Here is a 19,851-nt window from a genome sequence, read left to right on the forward strand (position 1 = left end):
ACCACTTGTGATTTTAACATCTACACAATTGCATCGTGGCCACAATTTTCTATTATGTCAAGAATCCCAATTGTGACTGCAATTGGTCATACTATGGAGAGGACAAAACTAATTGATGAATCGGATAGATACTTGGCATCTTTACATCATAAAAATTGATAACTGATTTTGATGCAGACCCGATTATTTTTTATTGTACTTGTGATTTTAATTTAGCTAATTAGACTATTTATTTTTAACTTTTGAGATATGTATTAGTATATATTTGCAATTGTAATGAGTTTAACGAAATCATTATGTCACTGATTTTGTTAAAGTTCTAAAATAAATTTAGTACTAAATTATTGTGACATACCATTATTCTGCCAAATTTGCCGACAATCCGACAATATAGCCTTTGATTTTAGGTTTAGTACCGGGAAAAAAGGGGATGAAGTTAAACACAATGAATGATTATAGAATGTAATGTGATGACTATGAAGAAGACCTAGTGATCCAAGACATGTCTGCTACTTATGTCAACTAAGAAAATGGAATCAGAAGCACTGTTCTTACGTTGTTCCAAACTGCATTCGCAGTGGGACACAAACATATTTAAAAAAAACAGCAAAATTACATCCAAACAACTATTCCTTCTTTATTTTTACATCCCTTTGTCCTTCAACAACTTGCATCTCCTTTCACATCCCTTAATTTTAGATTCTAAGACATAGAAAGCTATGGTTCAATTATTCATTTCCTTTCTTCATCATCAAAACCACCTAATCAAGATATAAACAATCCTTCATTAGCTTAAAACCTTCATTCATACATAATATTCAAAACAATGTACTCTCTACGATTCTGCAAATATTTACTTTTTAGATTCATTGAATAATTGATGTAACCGGTCTATACCTGGTTCCTGTGAAGCTTGTTTTCCACCACGAGAATGCTCTAAGAAACTTGAATGCTTCTGGAATTTAGTCTTTCTCTGCAGAGACTTGACAAATTTAGCTCAACACAGTAGATTGTGTAGCCATAGTAATAACTAGTAAGCACAATGTAATGGAAATGGATCAATTAATGATAAAGCTTTAGGTATACTATATATAAATTATAAGGCACATAAATATATGATATACTATATATACCTTTGTTCTTGTTGCAGAGAAAGAAGGGGAAGAATCAAGTGTATTTTCCACTACTCCATTTTCTGAGAAATTGATTTTCTTCTATATTCAATCAAAAAAATGTTGATAAGGATAAATTAGATAACAATTAAGTGAATGAGAGATTAAATTAAATTAGAATTGAGAGATACCTTAGGATAGTTAAAAACAGGGGAACTAGCAGTATCATCAAGAAGTGATTGTGAAGAGTGTTGACTTTTTCTACCAAATTCTTTGACCTTCTTTTTGGAAGTTGAAGAATTCCAATTTACACAATAAGGTTGTTGATAATCTTCTTCTACATGATAGTTTGGAGGTCCAGAAGAAGCATCAGAAACCATGGATAAATCTTCTTCTTCTTCTTCTTCCTCTTCTTCCATTGTTGCTTCATAATCAACTTTTCCATTTTTCCTATTGAAATGTTGTTCAGAAAAAGATGAATGGTCCAAGTAATTAGTCCAACCAGATTCACTTTCACTATTGTATTGTGAATAATTTGACATATCCATTTTTTCTTTTAACACTTCCAAAATTTTCTTTGAAAATGAATGAATGTTCTAAAATGAGACTCTTATAGTCTTATATATAGATTTTGGTATAAGGTGATGAAATGAATGAGTAGTGTAGAGTGGTAAAGAACCTAGAAAGGCTACTGGTATGTGTTTCTCTCTTATTATGCTTCTTAAGTAGAAGAAGAGAAAGAGTAAAGAAGGATAAATAAGTAAAATAAGTTTGAGAGAGAGAGAGAGAGAGAGAAACAAACGAATGAGACACTAGAATTTGTAAACTGGTTGTCCCTTTAGTGACTCCTTTCGCCTTCTTATTTTATCTTTATGTGAATGAAATCAATATATGCCAGTTGGCTTTGTGTGCATGTGTACTACAGTGTCAGTTAGTGTAGTAAACTGCATAGAGTGATTGAGAGAGAGAATGAAGATATGAGAAAGTGAAAGATTATGGAGTATATGGCAGAATTACCAATTACCATGATTCCATATATGAAACTGATCAATATGCTGTCCTTTCATGTTAGTAAAACTTTAATTTTAATTTAGTACACTCATCACTAATTATTGTTTAATCATTATCTTTTTCTTTCCCATAATGGTTCATAGCAAACATAGTACCAACAAACTAATTTATTTCACCTGTGAGTGAATGAAGTAGTAGTTTGTCTTCTTTTAATAATGTTTTTTTAGTACTGAATTAGTCATCACTACAACCTCAAATAATAATAATAATAATAATACAGTTGGGTGAATTTAGGATTTGGCCTATGTGTGGTCGCAATCTCGTGCAATCATACAGTCAGTCATATCAATGACTTTGATCGTTAGATCAAAAATTCGGTGTTTTAATGTAGATTTTAATTTTTTATTAAAAGTTTGAATATTGAATTTGAAATACTGTTCGATTTTGATCCATCCATCACTAATAAAACTGATTGGATGGCGGCAGACAATCCAAATTCATGAATTTATATTGTGCTCTTTGATTTACCTCTTATGTTTTCGGTTAATTTTGTATCTTCTACTTTTTTCAATTGAAAAACAGTGGGGGTGTCAAGAAAGTAAAATATTTTGGAATGTTTTATTATATTCCAATAATATTACGTGGACAAATATCTTTATTAATTATATTAGTGATTTATTAATTAGGGACCTTAATTGATCAGTGATCAAATTAAGTAAAAAGACTAATTAGATTTCTATTTGGGTAATTATTTAAATAATTCATATGTGCTCAATATGAGTGGATGTCAGGATGACCCATTTCGAAATAATGAGAACCCTAATTGGCCATCACACTATATAAATGTTATGATTTCCAATATACGACACACTGCATATCGCCTCTTCTCCTATATCTGAAGAGAGTTTAGGACATAAGGAGTCATGGTTGAGGAAGAACCACAAGCCGACGGATGTTCGTCATCCGATTCTCATGGATCCGTCTATCATGATATTCCTAATCCTATAATCTTGTTAAATTAACATGTAGTAATTAAATCTTGTTTTATATATATACTTTGTATGTTTAGTTTGACTGCCGCCCTAAAGTAAGATTATGGTTTTAATTATTTAGCTAGTTTAAGCATATGTGATTAATATTAAGGTAATTCCAACAAATTAATGCATAATATGTAATGTAACAAAAGGATTAGACACCAATCCATTCTTGTAGCTAGACAGACCAATGTTTCATAAAGAGAAACCAGTGATAAGCACCGAGTTTGAGTGTAATAATAAATACCAACAGAAAGAAACTACTCCTATATGGTTACAGAAAAAAAAATGACTGCTAGTTATTTAGGTAGAATATTCTGTTTTAATTAAATTCTTAAATGCTCTGCATGCAGGCATGAGCATATGATAGAGATTTTATTTGGACAAACAGAGGCCCCTTCATTGAAGTTGTATTTGGAATTTTCCTAAACGTTACACAAAGTAGTAACACTTAATTTTCATATATTCATAAAAATTGAAGGACACAGTAGAAAATATATAGACTAAGTTATACCACGTGTATAATTTGGTTTTAGTGACAAAATTCATTCTCACCTCAACCAAAATTGAAGAAAATCCATATGGTACTTATAATATAGTAACTGGCTCTTACCATATGTGTGATTTTGTACTGGAAAAATAATGTCACATTTGGGCAACACTATGCTTGGGATCCGACACTTTTTGGCAGATATCTACCTGGCTTACTATATTATGCAATGTACAGGTAGATACCTTTCAAATTGTAAAAAGTTAATTATTTCATAATTCACTTCTCAATAATCTATATTACTACTAATTAGTTGTTTACATTCACACACACTCACTAATTTTCAATTTTAAGTTAGTGCTTTATTTATTTATTTATTTACTTCTATTTAGTCACACATTTTATAAAACATTAGTACTAATTTTTAGGCAGAGTTTTGGACTATCTATAGTGACGAATGTAAGTGTGTCACAAATACATGTACAATCTACTGCATTTATTGTGTCACGGACCCAAAAATTTGTTTGAAAAATAAAAATAGGTCAATTAGGTCAACATTGTCAACATTTGAAATACAGTTGTAAAAGGCTAACTTGAATTTATCATATAGTCTACACACTCACACATATCTTGTGAGTTTAAATTTTTTCTAAAACAATTATTTATCAATTTTTTTTTACACATATTTATTTTTCTTTCGACTGAATTTTGATTTCTCAAACCGACCCCCTAATAATTAATTTAGAAATCAGAGAGTAAAAAGTAAAAGAGGTTGGTGCAGGAGAAAGCTTTCTCAAAATATGTAGCATAGGGAAACAACGACCTAAGGGAGTTCTTTTGACATGACACTCGGTGGTTTAGACATTATGGCATGCTAGAAATGATAAGATCTTCCGGGCAAAAGAGGTTGGTGTGCAAGAAATATTTGAATAGTGTGTTAATCCTCGTGATTGTATGAATAGTGTAGCAAAGAAGATAAAGACTCAATGTCTATTCTATGAATAGTGTGTTAATCCTCGTGATTGTATTGTTTGTTAAGTTTTGGTAGGTAGGTATGTATAGACTTTGAATTTTACTCTGTCCGATTTTGGGACAAGTATTACCTATACTTTTTCTATTGACGTGAATTTACTACCTCTTGTAATGATTCTATTCTTAATGAAATTCATTGTTTGCTGTTAAAAAAGAAAAGTAAATAAAATTAGTCACACATAGTCCCATGAATTTATCTTTTGATTTATTAAATGCATGTTAAGTTTGTAAATTAAATTAACTAGAAAAAATATTTTTATTTAATTTTTAATCAATACTGAAATATTATGTTTTTTTGACAAAAATACTCAAATATTATTAATTCACTATAGTACGGTACATATATAGAATCTTGTATACTTTTATGGTTTTGGAGTAACTTTAATTTGTAAGTAATGAATGAATAAATGAATCAATTATATATGAACAAGTAGTATATGAGTAATCAGTGAGATGCCTCTAGGCTCTAGCTGATTAGAAGCAGCCAATTCTATTGATTATTGAATTATATAAAAAAGTGATTAGGTCAATTGACATTGAAATGTGACTTTACATAAAGGTGTCCCGCCATTCTAATAGATTGTGTCCTTTTGCAATTTTCGGATTTACATGTAACTCTGTTAAGCACTTGAGTTATCAAAATCATATCTACTCCCGTAGTCACCTAAATTAAAAGCTTGGGCCCTCAACTATCTTAAACAAAAGAACAACATACTACACCACAACTCAATATATATTATACGCATTTTCTTTTATAATAAAGGAGATAACTTATTCATCTAATAGCATCTTCAATGATAGGATATATCGGTTTGAGTCTCATACATTATTACTAATAAGTAGTTCTACAATAATGCCTTACCAATTCCATTAGTATTTCTTAAAAACGGATGAGAATAGGAGTTTTGTTATCTCTTCCTCTTTGCATCAAAAAATATTCCCTTCTCCTCTACGGTATAGTCCATACTATTTATTCTCCTTTTCTTTTGTGCCCCACATTTCGTTAACAGGATGCACCATAAATTGTGACCATGGATACAAAGACAAGAGAAAGAGCTGCTAGAGCTATGACGGCCAAATTATTAGTTTCAATTTTTTATTCTATTTCCATTTTCTTATTTTTGTTATTGTTTCTTCTTTTCTTGAGTTGCTTCTTAGTTTTTACTCTATGTGTATGGTTGAATATTTTTTAAAATATCTATCAATGATTTTTGAGTTTTGTCTTTGCTTTGAAGATATATATAATTTTTAATTTTAATTTATAATCACTTCATTTATTATCAAGATATATGAAAATCATGGGAGTTGCTCAAGAATTTAAAAAGCATTTGGAAGTTACAGGCCATCGACCTTTCAGGCTTTCATATGAAGTAGTATGTTTATGATGTTTTTATAGGAAGTATCAATGTCCATTTTCATCCATCACTAATACACTAATACTTTTTCTGGTCTTTATCTTCGTGAAATGTTTAATGTATTTGATTTATAACAAGGATTGAATACATCTAATATTCTATGAACATAAAAAAAAAATTGTTTTCATATTATAAGGACCGGATGAACTATTTTTCAATGAGACACAAGATTTTTGTCCATTGTTTGGATATCTAAATATTTGCCCATTGTTCAATTAGTTTTGCTTTTTGTCCGGTGTACTCAGTTAAATCTGGATCACATATTTATTTTTATTGCAAGCTGCCTAAACTATTAAAAAAGTATTGAATGGTCAAAATTGAAACATTAATCCCTCCCGTGAAAAGTACATGGTAGATGATCCATTTCCCATAGTCATAGTTATGTGGCAGATAAAGAGTTTCTCTAATAATTCTACATCATTATATTTCAACAATAATATAGTGAAAAGAAATTTATTATAAACATATATTTTGTGGAGCTCAAATAAAACAATGTTTATTGTAGAATCAGGAGAATTGTGGAGTACTTATTTTGAAATAACTATGAAACTTTTTTCCAATATTTGACTTTGACTAATTTGAAAGAATGCTATATCTGACTTCTTCAATTTGACATCCTCTCTTCAGTTCATTGTTCTTTGTTTTTGAATGTAGGAAGAACATCATCTCTTCAATTCATTACTTCCAAATTTGAATCAATGTTACATTAATCGGTTAAACCCTTCAAGAAATCGTGAGGGATGGATCACAAACAATCAGTACCAAATTTTTGCTTACCAAATGTGTTGCTTTGCTTTAGTGTTTTAAAATTTATACTTTTTTTATGAACCATAGTATAATAGACATATTGTTGTGCAAAATTTTGTAATCAATTTTTTTTGTCAATCTTTAACATTTATAAGTTTAATTTTATACACATAACTTTGCTTCAAATTTTTTTTTTTAATACACATAACTTTTAAATTAAATAACTTTGCTTCAAATATTTTTTTTTAATACACATAACTTTTAAATTAAATTTATATACTTACTCATAATTTGTCCCGTGCGATGCACGGGTATAAGTACTAGTTCATCTAATAGCATATTCAATGATAGTATATATCGGTTTGAGTCTCATACATTACTAATAAGTAGTTCTACAATAATGCCTTATAATATTTATGCAACTCAAATATATTTTATTTTAATGATATAATAAAATTATGCAACTTTTAAGCAACTCATACTAAATAAACTAATATTATGTACTAAAAATAAAAAAGTCAATTAGGTTGATGATAAGTACCTTAAATAAACTACTTGAATCGATATTTTGATACTCACTTTGTTACATCATGGTTGTTCCACTGCAAAGAAAAAAAAAACATATCATTAGTCTATGAAACTTAGTTAAATACCTTTTATTGGAGATGCTCTAAGTAGCGGTGAAAACATTTTTACAATTTAAGGTTAAAAGGTGAGTTTATTCACTTTTTCATCGGGCCGGGGTTCAAACTGAGATTACTCAATTTTTATCTCAAAGGTGAGTTTTAGTCGCTAGATCACTTAACCAAAAAAAATAATAATGGGAAACTTGGATTTAATATAGTGACTTCATTACATAATTATGGAGAAATATTCCCTATAATATATAGTTATAGTTATTTTTTACATCAGTTAATTTTGTTAATGTATAATATAATTAAGCTGTCCGAATTTTAATCAACAATTAAATCTGCATGCTATTTTTACACTAAACAATCTTTATCCATGACAGAGTGTATATGTATGTTCTATACCTAAGAAGTCCTTATCATGCCAACAGATGGGGTGTCACTGTATGAGCATGAGCATGAGCATGGGCATGGGGTTTTCCAACCGCACGAGCTTTACTACTAAGGTCACTTTCTTATAGAAAGGTCAAAGATTGTTGATTGCTCAACGGTGCCAAAACACTGATTATTTTTCTTAAATAAACTAAAATCTCTTAAGAGATTCCCCTCTCCATGTTCTCTTTCCACACTTAGATAATTGATCATTGATCTAACCCATATCACAACTAATGTCAAATCCTCCCCTCTCCATAAAGTAAAACGTTGAATGTTGAATTAATCATGTATATCATTTCAATTATGAATTAAAAAATGTGCACGCACGAACGATTTCATCAATTATTAAGTGGATTGCATTAGATAAGGAGAACAATATTCTTCCGACCAGTGCATTAGATAAGGAGAACATTGTTGTTAGGGAAATGATATTTGTACCTAAAATTTAAGTGGGTGTGTTTTTTTTTTTTTTTTTTTTGTGTAATGCATAGAAAATAAAAAATAGTAGAGAAATACTCCCTCGTCCCAAAATATAAGGGAAAATTGATAAAAATTTGATGTAAATATCAATTCTTTCGAATTTTCTCTGGAATATTTACAGAATCTCCATGACAGGAATATGACCAAATCTTATATAAATATAAATATTTTGATGTTAAAATAACAAATGTTATTATTCATAAACTATTTAATTATATGAAATGTTAAACAATGTCCTTGGGGTTCGTTTGGTGCACATGATAAGAGACAGTATAGGATAATTGTATCATATCCTGTCTCAATCCAGTGTTTGGTGACACAACAGGATATGATAAGTTAATCTTGAAGCTTATCTATCCTGTTTCTCTAGTTAAAATTCTTATCCTGAATTTGAGCTGGGTTACTAGCATGATAGAATAAGAATATTTTTTTTTTGATTTATTCTATAAAATATATTTTAAAATAAAAAAACTGAAAATTAATAAAATATAAATAATAAAATAATTTGATAGTAAATTAATAATAAAATAATTAATTTTTAAATATATATATATATATATCTGTGTGTGTGATTTTCCCACAAGGGTAATTTTATAATTTATATAATCTAAAAAATCAAAATTCTCCTAAAATTACAATATTTTAAAGTAAAATAATTATTAAAAAATTGCAAAATAGGAATATTAATTTAAATTTAATAACAACTTAAATATAATTCTTTTGCAATGATAGTTTTATTATTTACATATGCGATATATCATATATTTATTTAGCTTATCTAACATGTATAATTGAGTTATTTATTATTTGATCATGATTCATATAAAAAACTTAATTTGTTTATTTTCTCATGATTTGTATTTAAAATTTAAAGATATTTGATTACTTATTTATATATTTATTTATAAAATTCAAAGTATCACAATATAATTTTAAAAAAATAACAATTGTTTTACAAGAGTAATTTTGTCATTTAAATATGTTATGTATCTTATCGTATTGGTATGAACAAGTATGTATTATCCTGTGTGCACCAAACACAAGATAGGATAACTAAGGATAATTGTTATCCTGCTGATATCATATCCTATCACTATCCTATTGTATATTCTATAATGTCATTATCCTATCCTGTCTTTACTTTTTTTTATGAAAGAATATTCTTTACTTAAAACTTTTGTTTTTGTTTCTTTAAATATTTTATGGAGATGCTGTTTAAAATAACCATTAATATGAATTATATGGACATTGAGAATGACATCCATTACAAGGTGAATATCGATGTAAAATGCTACATCCGGCTCAATATATAAGATATTTTTTTTATAAACACACAAAAATTATAAAAAATAGTTTTGCATTAAATTTATCAATAATATATCTTGTATTTTCAAAATTACCCTTCAATTATTAAGAGAAAAATAGTGATACTTTACTTTTTTTTCATTTAATTAGGGATATTTTTATGAAAATTTAATTAATACATTTTGAACTTTAGAAAATAGTCTTATAAAACAAAACACAAAACTATTAGCAAAAAATCAAAACATATCTAATCTAAATTTGAGCTACGTACATTTGAACTCTTACTTATATTTCCTTTGGTGCTTATTATAAAAAAAATTATTTTTTAAATTTATTAAAAATCTAATATAGTAAAATTTCTTTTATAATAAAATTTGAAAGGACTATTTAAAACTTGGTGAGATCTGTTCTAAAACCTTTAAAATTGGAGGGAGTATTAAACACTAACTACTTTTTTGTCCTGAGGCATTAATCAGTCACATGGTGGTTTCCCCCTTTAATTAATCACCAAAGAAAAATTCAGCCACAAATTAGTGACGGGTTCCATATAAAGAGCATCGAAGCCAAAGGTTATCCAATTAAAATAAAATTTGGCAAAAAAATAAAAAAGAGGTCCTACCGGGAGTCGAACCCAGGTCGCTGGATTCAAAGTCCAGAGTGCTAACCACTACACCATAGAACCATGTTGTTGACAGATAGACAAACGCCACAAATAAAACCCACACTGAAACTCTTATATTGAGGACTTTCTAATTACATTACCCATCTTGTAAATAAAATATAAAAAGACATAAAGTGCCACTCTAACCATAAGCATGTATATTAATAGCGAAGTTGCCACCAGTAGCGAATCCACCGGGGCAACAACCTCCGGTCTCGTCATTCATGCAATTTCCCTATCCATCGATCACGCGAGCATCTAGTCAGCACATAGCATTGTATATAAATGGTGGAGTTCGAACCCTGAACATTTCATTTACTATCGATTTTAAGAATGAAATTTCTAATTATTAGTCTACTTGATAAAAAAAGAGCACTCGATTTTAAGTATGCCCTCCAATCTCGATCTATTTTTCTTTATTACATTAAATTATGTTAATGTGGGATTCATAAAAAAATCAAATATAAGTTAGTAAAATAAATTATAAGCTCTTTTTAAAATGATTGTTACCAAATTGGTCTTTTAATTTATAAGCTATAAAATAGTTTTTTTGTCCGTCAAACAAAGCCTTACCGTGTGAATATTTTTAGTTATACTTAAGGTTTGTCACTTTGTGTATAGTAAAGAATGATTTACATACGTTTTTAAAGAATTTGCAGCCATAGTCACGTTACTTAAAAGTTCCCACATGATATAAAAAAGAATAAATAGTGTTATATTAAGCAATTGAGTTTGGAGATGAAAAACGGCGATCCAACTACAGCTGACCGTGTTTTCCGGATGAGATAACACTCGTGTTATAATTAAGATTCTGATGCTAGTATTTCATTTTTGTGTCCATACATGCCTACACAATACAGATCAGATCACCATTGCAATTTGCCAAACACAAACTTTACTATATTATTATGCTCCAAAAGTTAAACCATAATCATATTCAACCTATTAGGCTACACTGATGTTAGTTGGGGTGAAAATTTAGATCACAAAAATATTTACATCATAAGGGTCTGTTTGGCAAGACAAATTTTTTTTACGTCGTAGATTCATAAATCTAACACAAAAGAGAACAATAAAGCCTTTGATATCTAAGTTTTGAACAACAAAAACTACTACAAACTCACTACTAGACTAATTAACAACCTTTCAAATCTCTCCATCTAAGGTAAATTAACCCGTCGCGGTAATGTGTGTAAGCACCCGCCACAACAAACACATGAAAAATTTGGTGACTATGACCAGCAATATCAAACTTTCCCGGCATCCACCTCTCCGGTATCCTTGCGACATAAATTAAAGCTCCCAAACCATAAAGAACTCCCATTAGTATTTCGTATCCCGTGGTTTGAAGCGCCTCGGGCTCATCCCCATACAATATCAATTTATGTATTATAGGTGCCACGCCCGAAAATCCCATCAAAAAGAAGAGCGAGGCACGGTACTTTCTAAACTCGGATTTGTTGAAAAATGGGAGAAGAGAGAAAACAATAGTAGCAACTCCCATTAATGTTATGAAGCCTAAGTAGATGTAACAAAAGAAAGGGTTGCACATGAATGAGTAATATACAGGAGGATAAAATGAAGTTGCAATTAGTGCAGCAATTCCGGCATAATCAATTCTGAGCATAATGTAGGAAAGTCGTTTCGAGTGACAAGCTAGGAGATGGCATGTGCTGCTTGCTAATAAACAGAACATAGCTCCAATTAAGAAGACATAAAATGGCCACCTTGTAATTGGTTGGATTGTTGAAGAAGATACAAATTCTATTGTGTCATCTTTCAAATAATTCTGCAATTAACAATGTAACAACTTATACATAACCATTTATATGATACAACTTTAGCTTATAAACGCTTAATTAAGTTGTTTATCCAAGCAGAGCCTAAAATGAAAACGGAAAATGTTTTATGAAACCGGATAGACTTTTCATAATCCAAAATACATGACGATATGAGAGCATATGAAAAGAATCATGTATGATATTTCATGAAGTGGGTTGAGAACTTACCGAGGAAAAGTGCTCGGGAAAGCAATTGATGAGCAGTTCCATAACATTTCGGCCTGATAACGGGGAGAAGTTCAGAGAATGAAGAGATGTACTCAACTCATTTTTAACTTTATGAAGATCAGGCATATCGGGAAGTGAAGGCAAACACTTCAAAAGCTCTTCACGAATCTTATTCAAATCAGCTTTTCCTATAATTTCAGGTATATATTGAAGGGAATCTACAACTATTGGAGCTCTCATAGCTGTGTATATTGTGAGAAAGAGAAAAAGGAAGAATCCAATCAAATGCCTGAAACAATGTCATTCACATTAAGTAACCAAATGTAACATAACATGGATACCAAACATGACATCGATACTTCGACACTAGTAATAATTTGAGAAAATGAAATAATTGAATGTAGCCACATGAATTAGTATTGTCATGTTGGTATAGGACACTGTATGTACACTGAAGTGTCGGTGCTTCAGAGATTCTAATTTATGTTTGTACTTAAAGATAATTAAAGATAAAGTACTTACGTCCAGACATTAAGTGTCTCGTTATGAATTGCGAAAATGCTGAGGAAAGTCTGCTTCAATGGCCACTCGGATCGATAATAACCCAATATGAAGTCATTGTCCCTTAAGAAAGTTGGCAATGAATTGAAATCTACAAGTTGATATTTTGATTTTATTGATTTTTTAACTCCTTTCCCTTCCTTTGTATGTGCTCTTTCCTCTTCACCATTAAGGATCTTGGTTTTTTCATGAGGAACATTCAATCCTTCACTTGCATCACGTGTCATCTCTACATTGTGGAAACAAAAGAAAATAAACAAACATGTTTCTCAAAATGCCAATTTCAAGAAACTATATCTTAACTAGATTTAGAAACCAATGTTATATCAAATGAGAGAAGGCCATGACAGAGAAATTATCCAACACCAGTGTCAACAATAGCTTTTAACAAAATGGTGGCCTAGCATAGGTTTTGATAACATCATATGTTCGTGAGTTTAATTCAACCTCACAAAACCAAGACGAGGATTGATTGCGTTTTTATAATTTAGGCAAGGAACTAAGAAAGAAATAGTGAGAACATGGTAAACACTATCAATCATATTGATGCTTTAATTGAGGTTTTATAAGGCTCCGTAACGCGACAAATGAACATTGACAAAACCCATCTTCCACACAAATTTCCTGTATCAATATGGTACCTACTATGTTTTTACATTGAGTCTAACTCATCGTTAGAAAATGGACTTGTATGGTGAACATGGTTTTATAAACTCTTTAACGTTTCATTTCTTTTCAACACGGGACTTGTTTTTTTTTTTCTTTTCCGGTAACATTTCTCAACAGATTATTGATATTGATTAAAGTTCTTCTCGACAATGATTCACGTATAAATTAAACACCAAAGTTAGCCCTTCCTTATCAAAAACACATTGGTTACAATATCGTAAACAATGCGATATATATATATGCATGTAACTTGAATCACAAGACACGGCAACACAAGGAGAATAAATTGTAGGAAATTTGGACTTGCCAGAAATTTCCGTATAGAACTAAAATGGGAAAAATTGAAATTCTTTGAAGAGGAAAGAGATAAAATTCTTTCAAAGAAGATGAAGATGATAAGGGTGGTGCCGGAAGCAGATGGTGTCCCGGCATGGGACCAATACAACAAACCAATAGGCATTGCATAAACCGAAATGTGACACCTAATACCTATTTCTTAGGCTCTACAAGTTATTCATATCTCCAAAAAAAGACAAATCAAAAAGCTTATAAATAAGCTATATTTAGTATTTACCAATCATCCATTATTTTGTGGCAGAAATTAAAGGTCAATATTTTTCAACAAAAAAATTAAAATGTAGCTTGGATTCATCTCTAGCCTCTAGTGCAGAGTTTCATTGTAAATTTTCAATTTGTCAATCTTATTAAATTCTACATATACAATAATGTAATATCAACAAGGATATAATCAAAGAAAATTATTACCATTTTCTAACATTACTTCCATTAAAGCCAAAGCAAAAAAATTGTTGAACTACATAGGATTTTTTTGACTAAAGTGCTGAATTGGCTTAAATTGTGAATAATAAACATCCCTAGCCAAAAATACTGATTAAAGAGCTGGAAAAAACTCATTGAGGCTGCATGGTAAACCATAGAACTCACTGCTCCTAACATCAGATCCGTAGATACTGAACTTTTCCCACCATTTCAAACCACTGTCAACACGGGCTGCATCATCTTCACGCGACAATGTGAGATCCAAAATGAAAGCAACCAAGGCAGCCACCATTGTGTGCGATGCGAAGATTACAGTCATGATATCATTGAGCTGCAAATTCATTGAAATGTTATGCCAATCACTCACAACAAAGATAGTGTTATTTTATTTATCAGGAAATTTTCAACAATATCGGTTTAGTTTCAAATATCTCACCCATCTAGGACCTGCATGGTCTAGTTTTACTTGATAATATTCTGTGAAATATTGTGGTATAGAAACGCCGAGGAAGAACGAGAGGCCTAATATGAATTTGGTTCTGAAACTGTTGAGGTTACAAAATTGGAGAAAACCGAGACCCGCAGAAGCTACATACCCAAGACACATAACTCTTGTCAAATATTCTCAAGTTCTATATATGTGGACAATGATGTAACAAGAAAGCTTACAAAGACAATTCGTTAGAGAGAACTTACACACATAGCCGAAGAATACGCAGTATAATGCTGCCATGATTGGCAAAGGTATAGAAGCAAAAAATGCTCCAAATTTTCCTGGTTCAAAGGGAAAGTATGCAGCATGAGATATCACTAAGAGAATAAGAACATTAAGAATGGGAAATTAACCGTTTAGAAGAGTCGATTATAAATTTATGTAACAAAAAAAGAAAATCAAGTTACACAGATTATATAATATGCTAAAATTATGAAAAGCATACCGAATACAGAAAAGAAAATCATAAAACCGGCTGATATTTGGATGACTCTTCGGCTTCCGACTTTTGTCAATGCCAATAATCCGGCATTTTCCCTGAAATAAGCGCTCAGTGCATAGTGCAAAAAAAGTTTAGGATTGAGGAGAAAGAAGATTTTAAAAAGAGATATGAGGTAAGCTTACACCGATGCCGCGCTTCCAGTTACAGAACCAAACATGCCATTGAAAAAAGATGCTACTCCCTAAAATAACAATAAGAGTGACACATAAAAATCAATCATAAGTTTCTTGTCTATAATTCTAGAAAGAATTACAAAATATAGTGAACCTTACCAGCCAGCCAGTTCCGCGGCTGATAACAGAAGGTGGCACAGGCGTTGCACTTCCATATCTGGCCGTAGCATAAAATGTACCGGTAGACTACACGCAAGTATGAAAATTGTTGAAATTCAAAATCAAAACATAAAATATTATGTACATATTATCATGTGACCTAATATTTTTACCTCAAAAAGAGAAACAAAAGAAGCAGTTAACATAGCAAAAGTATCCCCATAGTTGAAGGTAGGACTTCCCCATTGGAAGGGTAAAGGAAAATACACCCTGTATAATAAATAATGCAAACAAATTTTATTTATTGAAGTTGCGTAAAAAGGTTACTTCTAGGCCAAGTTTCTTAAAATTTAAACATCCATAAAATGAAAAAACATAATAGTGTGTCCATTTTCTTACCATTTAGCAGAACTAATAAGACCAGCCCGATCAGTGCGACAACTATTCTGTGTGACTTCTGGTTTGTTGTTATATGCAGTGCTTGAAGTAAGAAGCTGTGCAAATAACCAAGCAATTGCGATGGAAAACAGAACTGCGAATCGGTCAAATGTAGGCTTCCCGGTGCTTATATAACGATGAAGATACTGCGGTATCGTAGAAAACAATAAACACATTTAGATTTAGCATTAGAATCAAAGTTTAAGAAAATTATATCATGAATTTAAAATCACTATGCTTGCCTGAGAGATGAAAACCATCAAAATTAGTGCTGGAAGCCCAACTTCAACACATGATGCCAGCTGCAACAGTGATGATCATATCATATAAACTTATAATCCTATCCTCAAGCACTTAATTTATAGAAGCTAAATTGCATGAAACAATAAAAGTAAGATACAAGAATACAATCCATTTGAATGAAAAGTTGCATAAGAATTTATACCATAGGAAAACCAAGATGATAGAGACCAAGTCCAGTGAAAGTTACATAAGGGACAACACAAAGTGGGCTAAGGAATCTGACAGCATTTCTCCATAAGCCTAAGAATCCAATAAGCATTTGAAAACATCCACTTATAATCATGGCACCTTGTATTCCTCTAATTGTCTTAGTAAACCTCTGATAAAATCAACCATATGGACCAAATCAGCAATAAAATAAACATGTAAATGAACATTAACAAAAAAAGAAACATTGACCTCGTAAGGATCTGTATATGAATTGTATCTGCTGGCTTGAACAACTGACATAATAGGTATTAGGTAAGTGTATGAACCAACAACTACAGTCGGCAATCGCGTTCCGAACAAACATTGAAGTAGTGTGCTTATTCCTGATACAAACAATGTACTTTGGATCACCTTGGCCTTTTCGACCTGCGTTGACATAAAGATTTCAGTTAATTGAATTAATTCAAACTGTTATAAAACTTGAAATTTTAAATAAAATAAAAAGAAAGAAAAAATCCAACACAAAAAAAAAGTGTTTACATTGCTTCCACCCATTTGAGGTACAACTATAGTTGGAATCAGAACAGTCATGCCAAGAGTCAGAACATAATGCTGGAACCCCAATAAAAGTGCTTCAGCTGCATTTTAGTAACAAAACAAATCAAATTATGATATTATAATAAGCTATATATATAGCACAGACACTCCTCAAATTAGGCGTGTCCCGGTGATAAACACACGTCGGACACCAACACTTGTAATTACACTGAATTATGATGTTTTTTCAAATTATTATACACATCAATGTGTCAGTGTCCATGTTATGTCCGGTGTCCGTGCTTCATAGATAATAAGCAATAAGAGAATTATGATATTATATTATAGTAAGGATTAAGGAATAAGATAATGAAAATACTAACGCCAAGGTGGAGGACTATTTATGCAATATTGAACCCCAGGTAATTGTTCTTTAGCTGGGTGTGCTACTGGTTGCTGTTCTTGTTTTACATCTTTAGGCTGTGACTTTTTGTTACCATCACCGCCGCCGCCACCAGCATTGTTTCCATTCCCACCGTCTCCACCTTCATTTTGAGTCATACTATGTTGCAAGGAAAGTTGTCAAGTGGAAAACCGCTGTTTTGTTTCTGTTTGAAAAACTTTGTTGGTTATTTAAATTTAAATCATTGTAAATTATAATACCATAATGAGCAAATAATTCCATTTATTTTGATTTCTTCAGTTACTGTTATTGAAATTAAAGTCCTTACGTGCTTTGGATTCAAATCTATATTTACTAGTCTGGATTCCGTGTGCCAAGCAGGGTATAAGGCACCTTTTCGAATAATTTAACTATTAAATTTATTTGTTGGTTTAAACGATCCTATTTTATAAAAGAGTTTAATTGTTGTGCACTGTGTAAATATTTTTTTACACATGTAATTTTGGTCATCTATTTTTTTTCCCAATTTTTGTCCATCTATTTTTTAAAAATTAGATATTTGATCATTTTCTTTATTTAATCTCCAATTTTGATGACTTGACACATTTTTTAAATAACATGAATTTTTTTTTTTTAATAAGCAAATAACATGACACATGATATGTGTTTGTGGCACTTCATGTCTTTTGTGTTTGACACTTTTGGCTTATGTTGTTGATCTTTTGAAAATAGTTCAAAGGGTCATGGATAACAATGTTGTCTCTCCTAAGTCTATGGATGTGGTTTTCCAAAATATTGAATTTGCCATTCAGATAGGACTAGCGGCGCAACTTGATGCCCGTTTACTTTTCATTAATGTGTAATTATTATTTGAGTAATGTTACATCACTCAATAGCGCTTTAACGAATACAAATTTTACAAAATCCACTGTTGTATTAAAAGCTTATATCGTATAGATCATCCATGTTAAATTTTACAAAAATCTAAAACTGTTTGATATGTTATTGAGATCGATGAAGATTAATGGTTTACGCGCTTTTATTGAATACCGTTAATCTTGATATATATATAAAAAATACTAATAGTTATATAAAAATAAAATTAAAAAATCAAATTTTAATATTTCTTAAATTAAAAAGATGCTTATTACCATAAAAATTAAATTTTCTTTTAAGAAATAATCATGATCATTACCATTAAGGTTAAATATATTTTTTATCCTTTTAAATTTACAAATTTTCATTTTTATTCCTTCTAAAAACTTTCTTTAAGAAGTGGTCCTTTTAAATATATCAACTTCTAATTTTAGTCAAGTGTTTTTTTTATAAAAGTCCGTGTTTTATTTTAAGGACTAAACTTGTACAGTTCCATATACACAATTTTTACTGTGATAGATACATTGGGGGAAGTAATTTTTATTTAAAAACAATTTTCTTTTTCTTTTTTTAATTAAAAAATATAAATAACTATCTTTTTGTGAAAGGAACAGCAAAATCTGCATCTAAAGAAATGCATATAAGTTTTGTCATTATTTTATAACTAGTATCCAGTCATGTGCCAATCACGGGTAATTATATGACTATAAAAAAATAAAAATTAACATTTTAATATTTCAAATTTTATAATTATCAAATACATAAAATGAAAAATTATAACAGAATAATATTGTCATTGCCGTTGCGATTAGAAGTATGTTTAATAAAAATGTTATAAATGAAAATGCATATAATTAAATAATGACTCAGGATTCACAAGAATATGGGTGTTACATTATAAAAATGTTGTTACATTATAAATTAAAATGCATATAATTAAATAATAAAATGGCACCGGTAACCAATTTTAGAGTTTCGAGAGTAGCATCTTTGTAACATACTCATGGTTACACTATAACAAATATTGACCGAACTAGGTGTCTCAACAAAATGATCTTTCTATCGGTGCTCTCCAAATTAACGTCTTAGAAATTTTCAAAAAATGAGTTAATTTTGATGTATATAATTAACATATTAAATAATTTCGGATTAATGTCATATTTTATAGATATGATCTATGTTCGAATATATTTCAATCCAACGGTCTATTTTGTAAGACGATTATCCAGTGAAAAATTATCGGATGTGTCATACTATTAAGTTTGACACCTTGATGTCCTTTGATCCTAACTCTCTCTCTCTCTCTCTCTCTATATATATATATATATATATATATATAGTTTTTGTAGTAGCAGTGTACTTCGTAAAATTGCACAATTGTCTTTTATTTTTAAAAATGTATGCAAAAAAAGATGAAAGGAAAAAAGAGAAAAATACAAAAGAAAATATGAGAAAAAAAAAAGAGATCAAATAAATGATTATGTATCCCCTCTGTCACAAATTATAA

The 19,851-nt window shown here is 30.2% G+C and overlaps 3 protein-coding genes and 1 non-coding gene across 6 annotated transcripts; all 4 read right to left on the reverse strand.

Annotated features, from left to right (window-relative positions):
* Window positions 1-433: 433 nt before the first annotated feature.
* LOC123894277 (protein SOB FIVE-LIKE 5-like) lies at window positions 434-1,944 on the reverse strand. Of its 3 annotated transcripts, none has more exons than XM_045944233.1 (4): window positions 1,304-1,944; window positions 1,134-1,214; window positions 898-973; window positions 434-761 (listed from the first exon to the last, which is right to left on the reverse strand). In XM_045944233.1, exons 1-4 carry the CDS (start codon window positions 1,658-1,660, stop codon window positions 733-735), a joined length of 543 nt encoding a protein of 180 aa, XP_045800189.1. In that variant the 5' UTR covers window positions 1,661-1,944; the 3' UTR covers window positions 434-732. The 3 variants fall into 3 exon arrangements, with proteins under 3 accessions (XP_045800189.1, XP_045800190.1, XP_045800191.1); XM_045944234.1 differs by having other exon boundaries at window positions 1,134-1,211; window positions 1,304-1,881; XM_045944235.1 differs by lacking the exon at window positions 434-761 and having other exon boundaries at window positions 896-1,030; window positions 1,304-1,883.
* Window positions 1,945-10,300: 8,356 nt separating this feature from the next.
* Window positions 10,301-10,372, reverse strand: TRNAQ-UUG. Its single transcript has one exon. It is a non-coding gene; the product is annotated as a tRNA-Gln (tRNA).
* Window positions 10,373-11,486: 1,114 nt separating this feature from the next.
* Window positions 11,487-12,645, reverse strand: LOC123894278 (heptahelical transmembrane protein ADIPOR3-like). The gene is made up of 2 exons (XM_045944236.1): window positions 12,361-12,645; window positions 11,487-12,140 (listed from the first exon to the last, which is right to left on the reverse strand). The coding sequence occupies exons 1-2, from the start codon at window positions 12,598-12,600 to the stop codon at window positions 11,487-11,489; spliced, it is 894 nt and encodes a 297-aa protein (XP_045800192.1). The 5' UTR covers window positions 12,601-12,645.
* A 1,826-nt stretch (window positions 12,646-14,471) lies between these two features.
* LOC123895769 (putative nucleobase-ascorbate transporter 10) lies at window positions 14,472-17,626 on the reverse strand. Its single transcript, XM_045946259.1, has 13 exons — window positions 17,449-17,626; window positions 17,069-17,166; window positions 16,778-16,954; window positions 16,521-16,697; window positions 16,318-16,377; window positions 16,037-16,221; window positions 15,811-15,907; window positions 15,638-15,724; window positions 15,488-15,546; window positions 15,309-15,400; window positions 15,067-15,144; window positions 14,807-14,958; window positions 14,472-14,701 (listed from the first exon to the last, which is right to left on the reverse strand). The coding sequence occupies exons 1-13, from the start codon at window positions 17,624-17,626 to the stop codon at window positions 14,483-14,485; spliced, it is 1,659 nt and encodes a 552-aa protein (XP_045802215.1). The 3' UTR covers window positions 14,472-14,482.
* Window positions 17,627-19,851: the final 2,225 nt, after the last annotated feature.

This window comes from Trifolium pratense, linkage group LG7 (assembly GCF_020283565.1).
Source record: "Trifolium pratense cultivar HEN17-A07 linkage group LG7, ARS_RC_1.1, whole genome shotgun sequence".
In the NCBI taxonomy this organism is placed as follows: Eukaryota; Viridiplantae; Streptophyta; class Magnoliopsida; order Fabales; family Fabaceae; genus Trifolium; species Trifolium pratense.

Excerpts from the sequence above, each read along its gene's own strand:
- LOC123894277 (XM_045944233.1), bottom strand. The coding sequence starts at position 1,660 with ATGGATATGTCAAATTATTCACAATACAATAGTGAAAGTGAATCTGGT. Across the intron at positions 1,215-1,303 it reads CTGTTTTTAACTATCCTAAG|AAGAAAATCAATTTCTCAGA; the intron begins GTATCTCTCAAT and ends GATTGAATATAG. Across the intron at positions 974-1,133 it reads TCTCTGCAACAAGAACAAAG|AGAAAGACTAAATTCCAGAA; the intron begins GTATATATAGTA and ends AAGTCTCTGCAG.
- LOC123894278 (XM_045944236.1), bottom strand. The coding sequence starts at position 12,600 with ATGAGAGCTCCAATAGTTGTAGATTCCCTTCAATATATACCTGAAATT. Across the intron at positions 12,141-12,360 it reads TTCCCGAGCACTTTTCCTCG|AATTATTTGAAAGATGACAC; the intron begins GTAAGTTCTCAA and ends TGTTAATTGCAG.
- LOC123895769 (XM_045946259.1), bottom strand. The coding sequence starts at position 17,626 with ATGACTCAAAATGAAGGTGGAGACGGTGGGAATGGAAACAATGCTGGT. Across the intron at positions 16,222-16,317 it reads TGATGGTTTTCATCTCTCAG|TATCTTCATCGTTATATAAG; the intron begins GCAAGCATAGTG and ends ACGATACCGCAG. Across the intron at positions 15,547-15,637 it reads GCCGCGGAACTGGCTGGCTG|GGAGTAGCATCTTTTTTCAA; the intron begins GTAAGGTTCACT and ends TTGTTATTTTAG.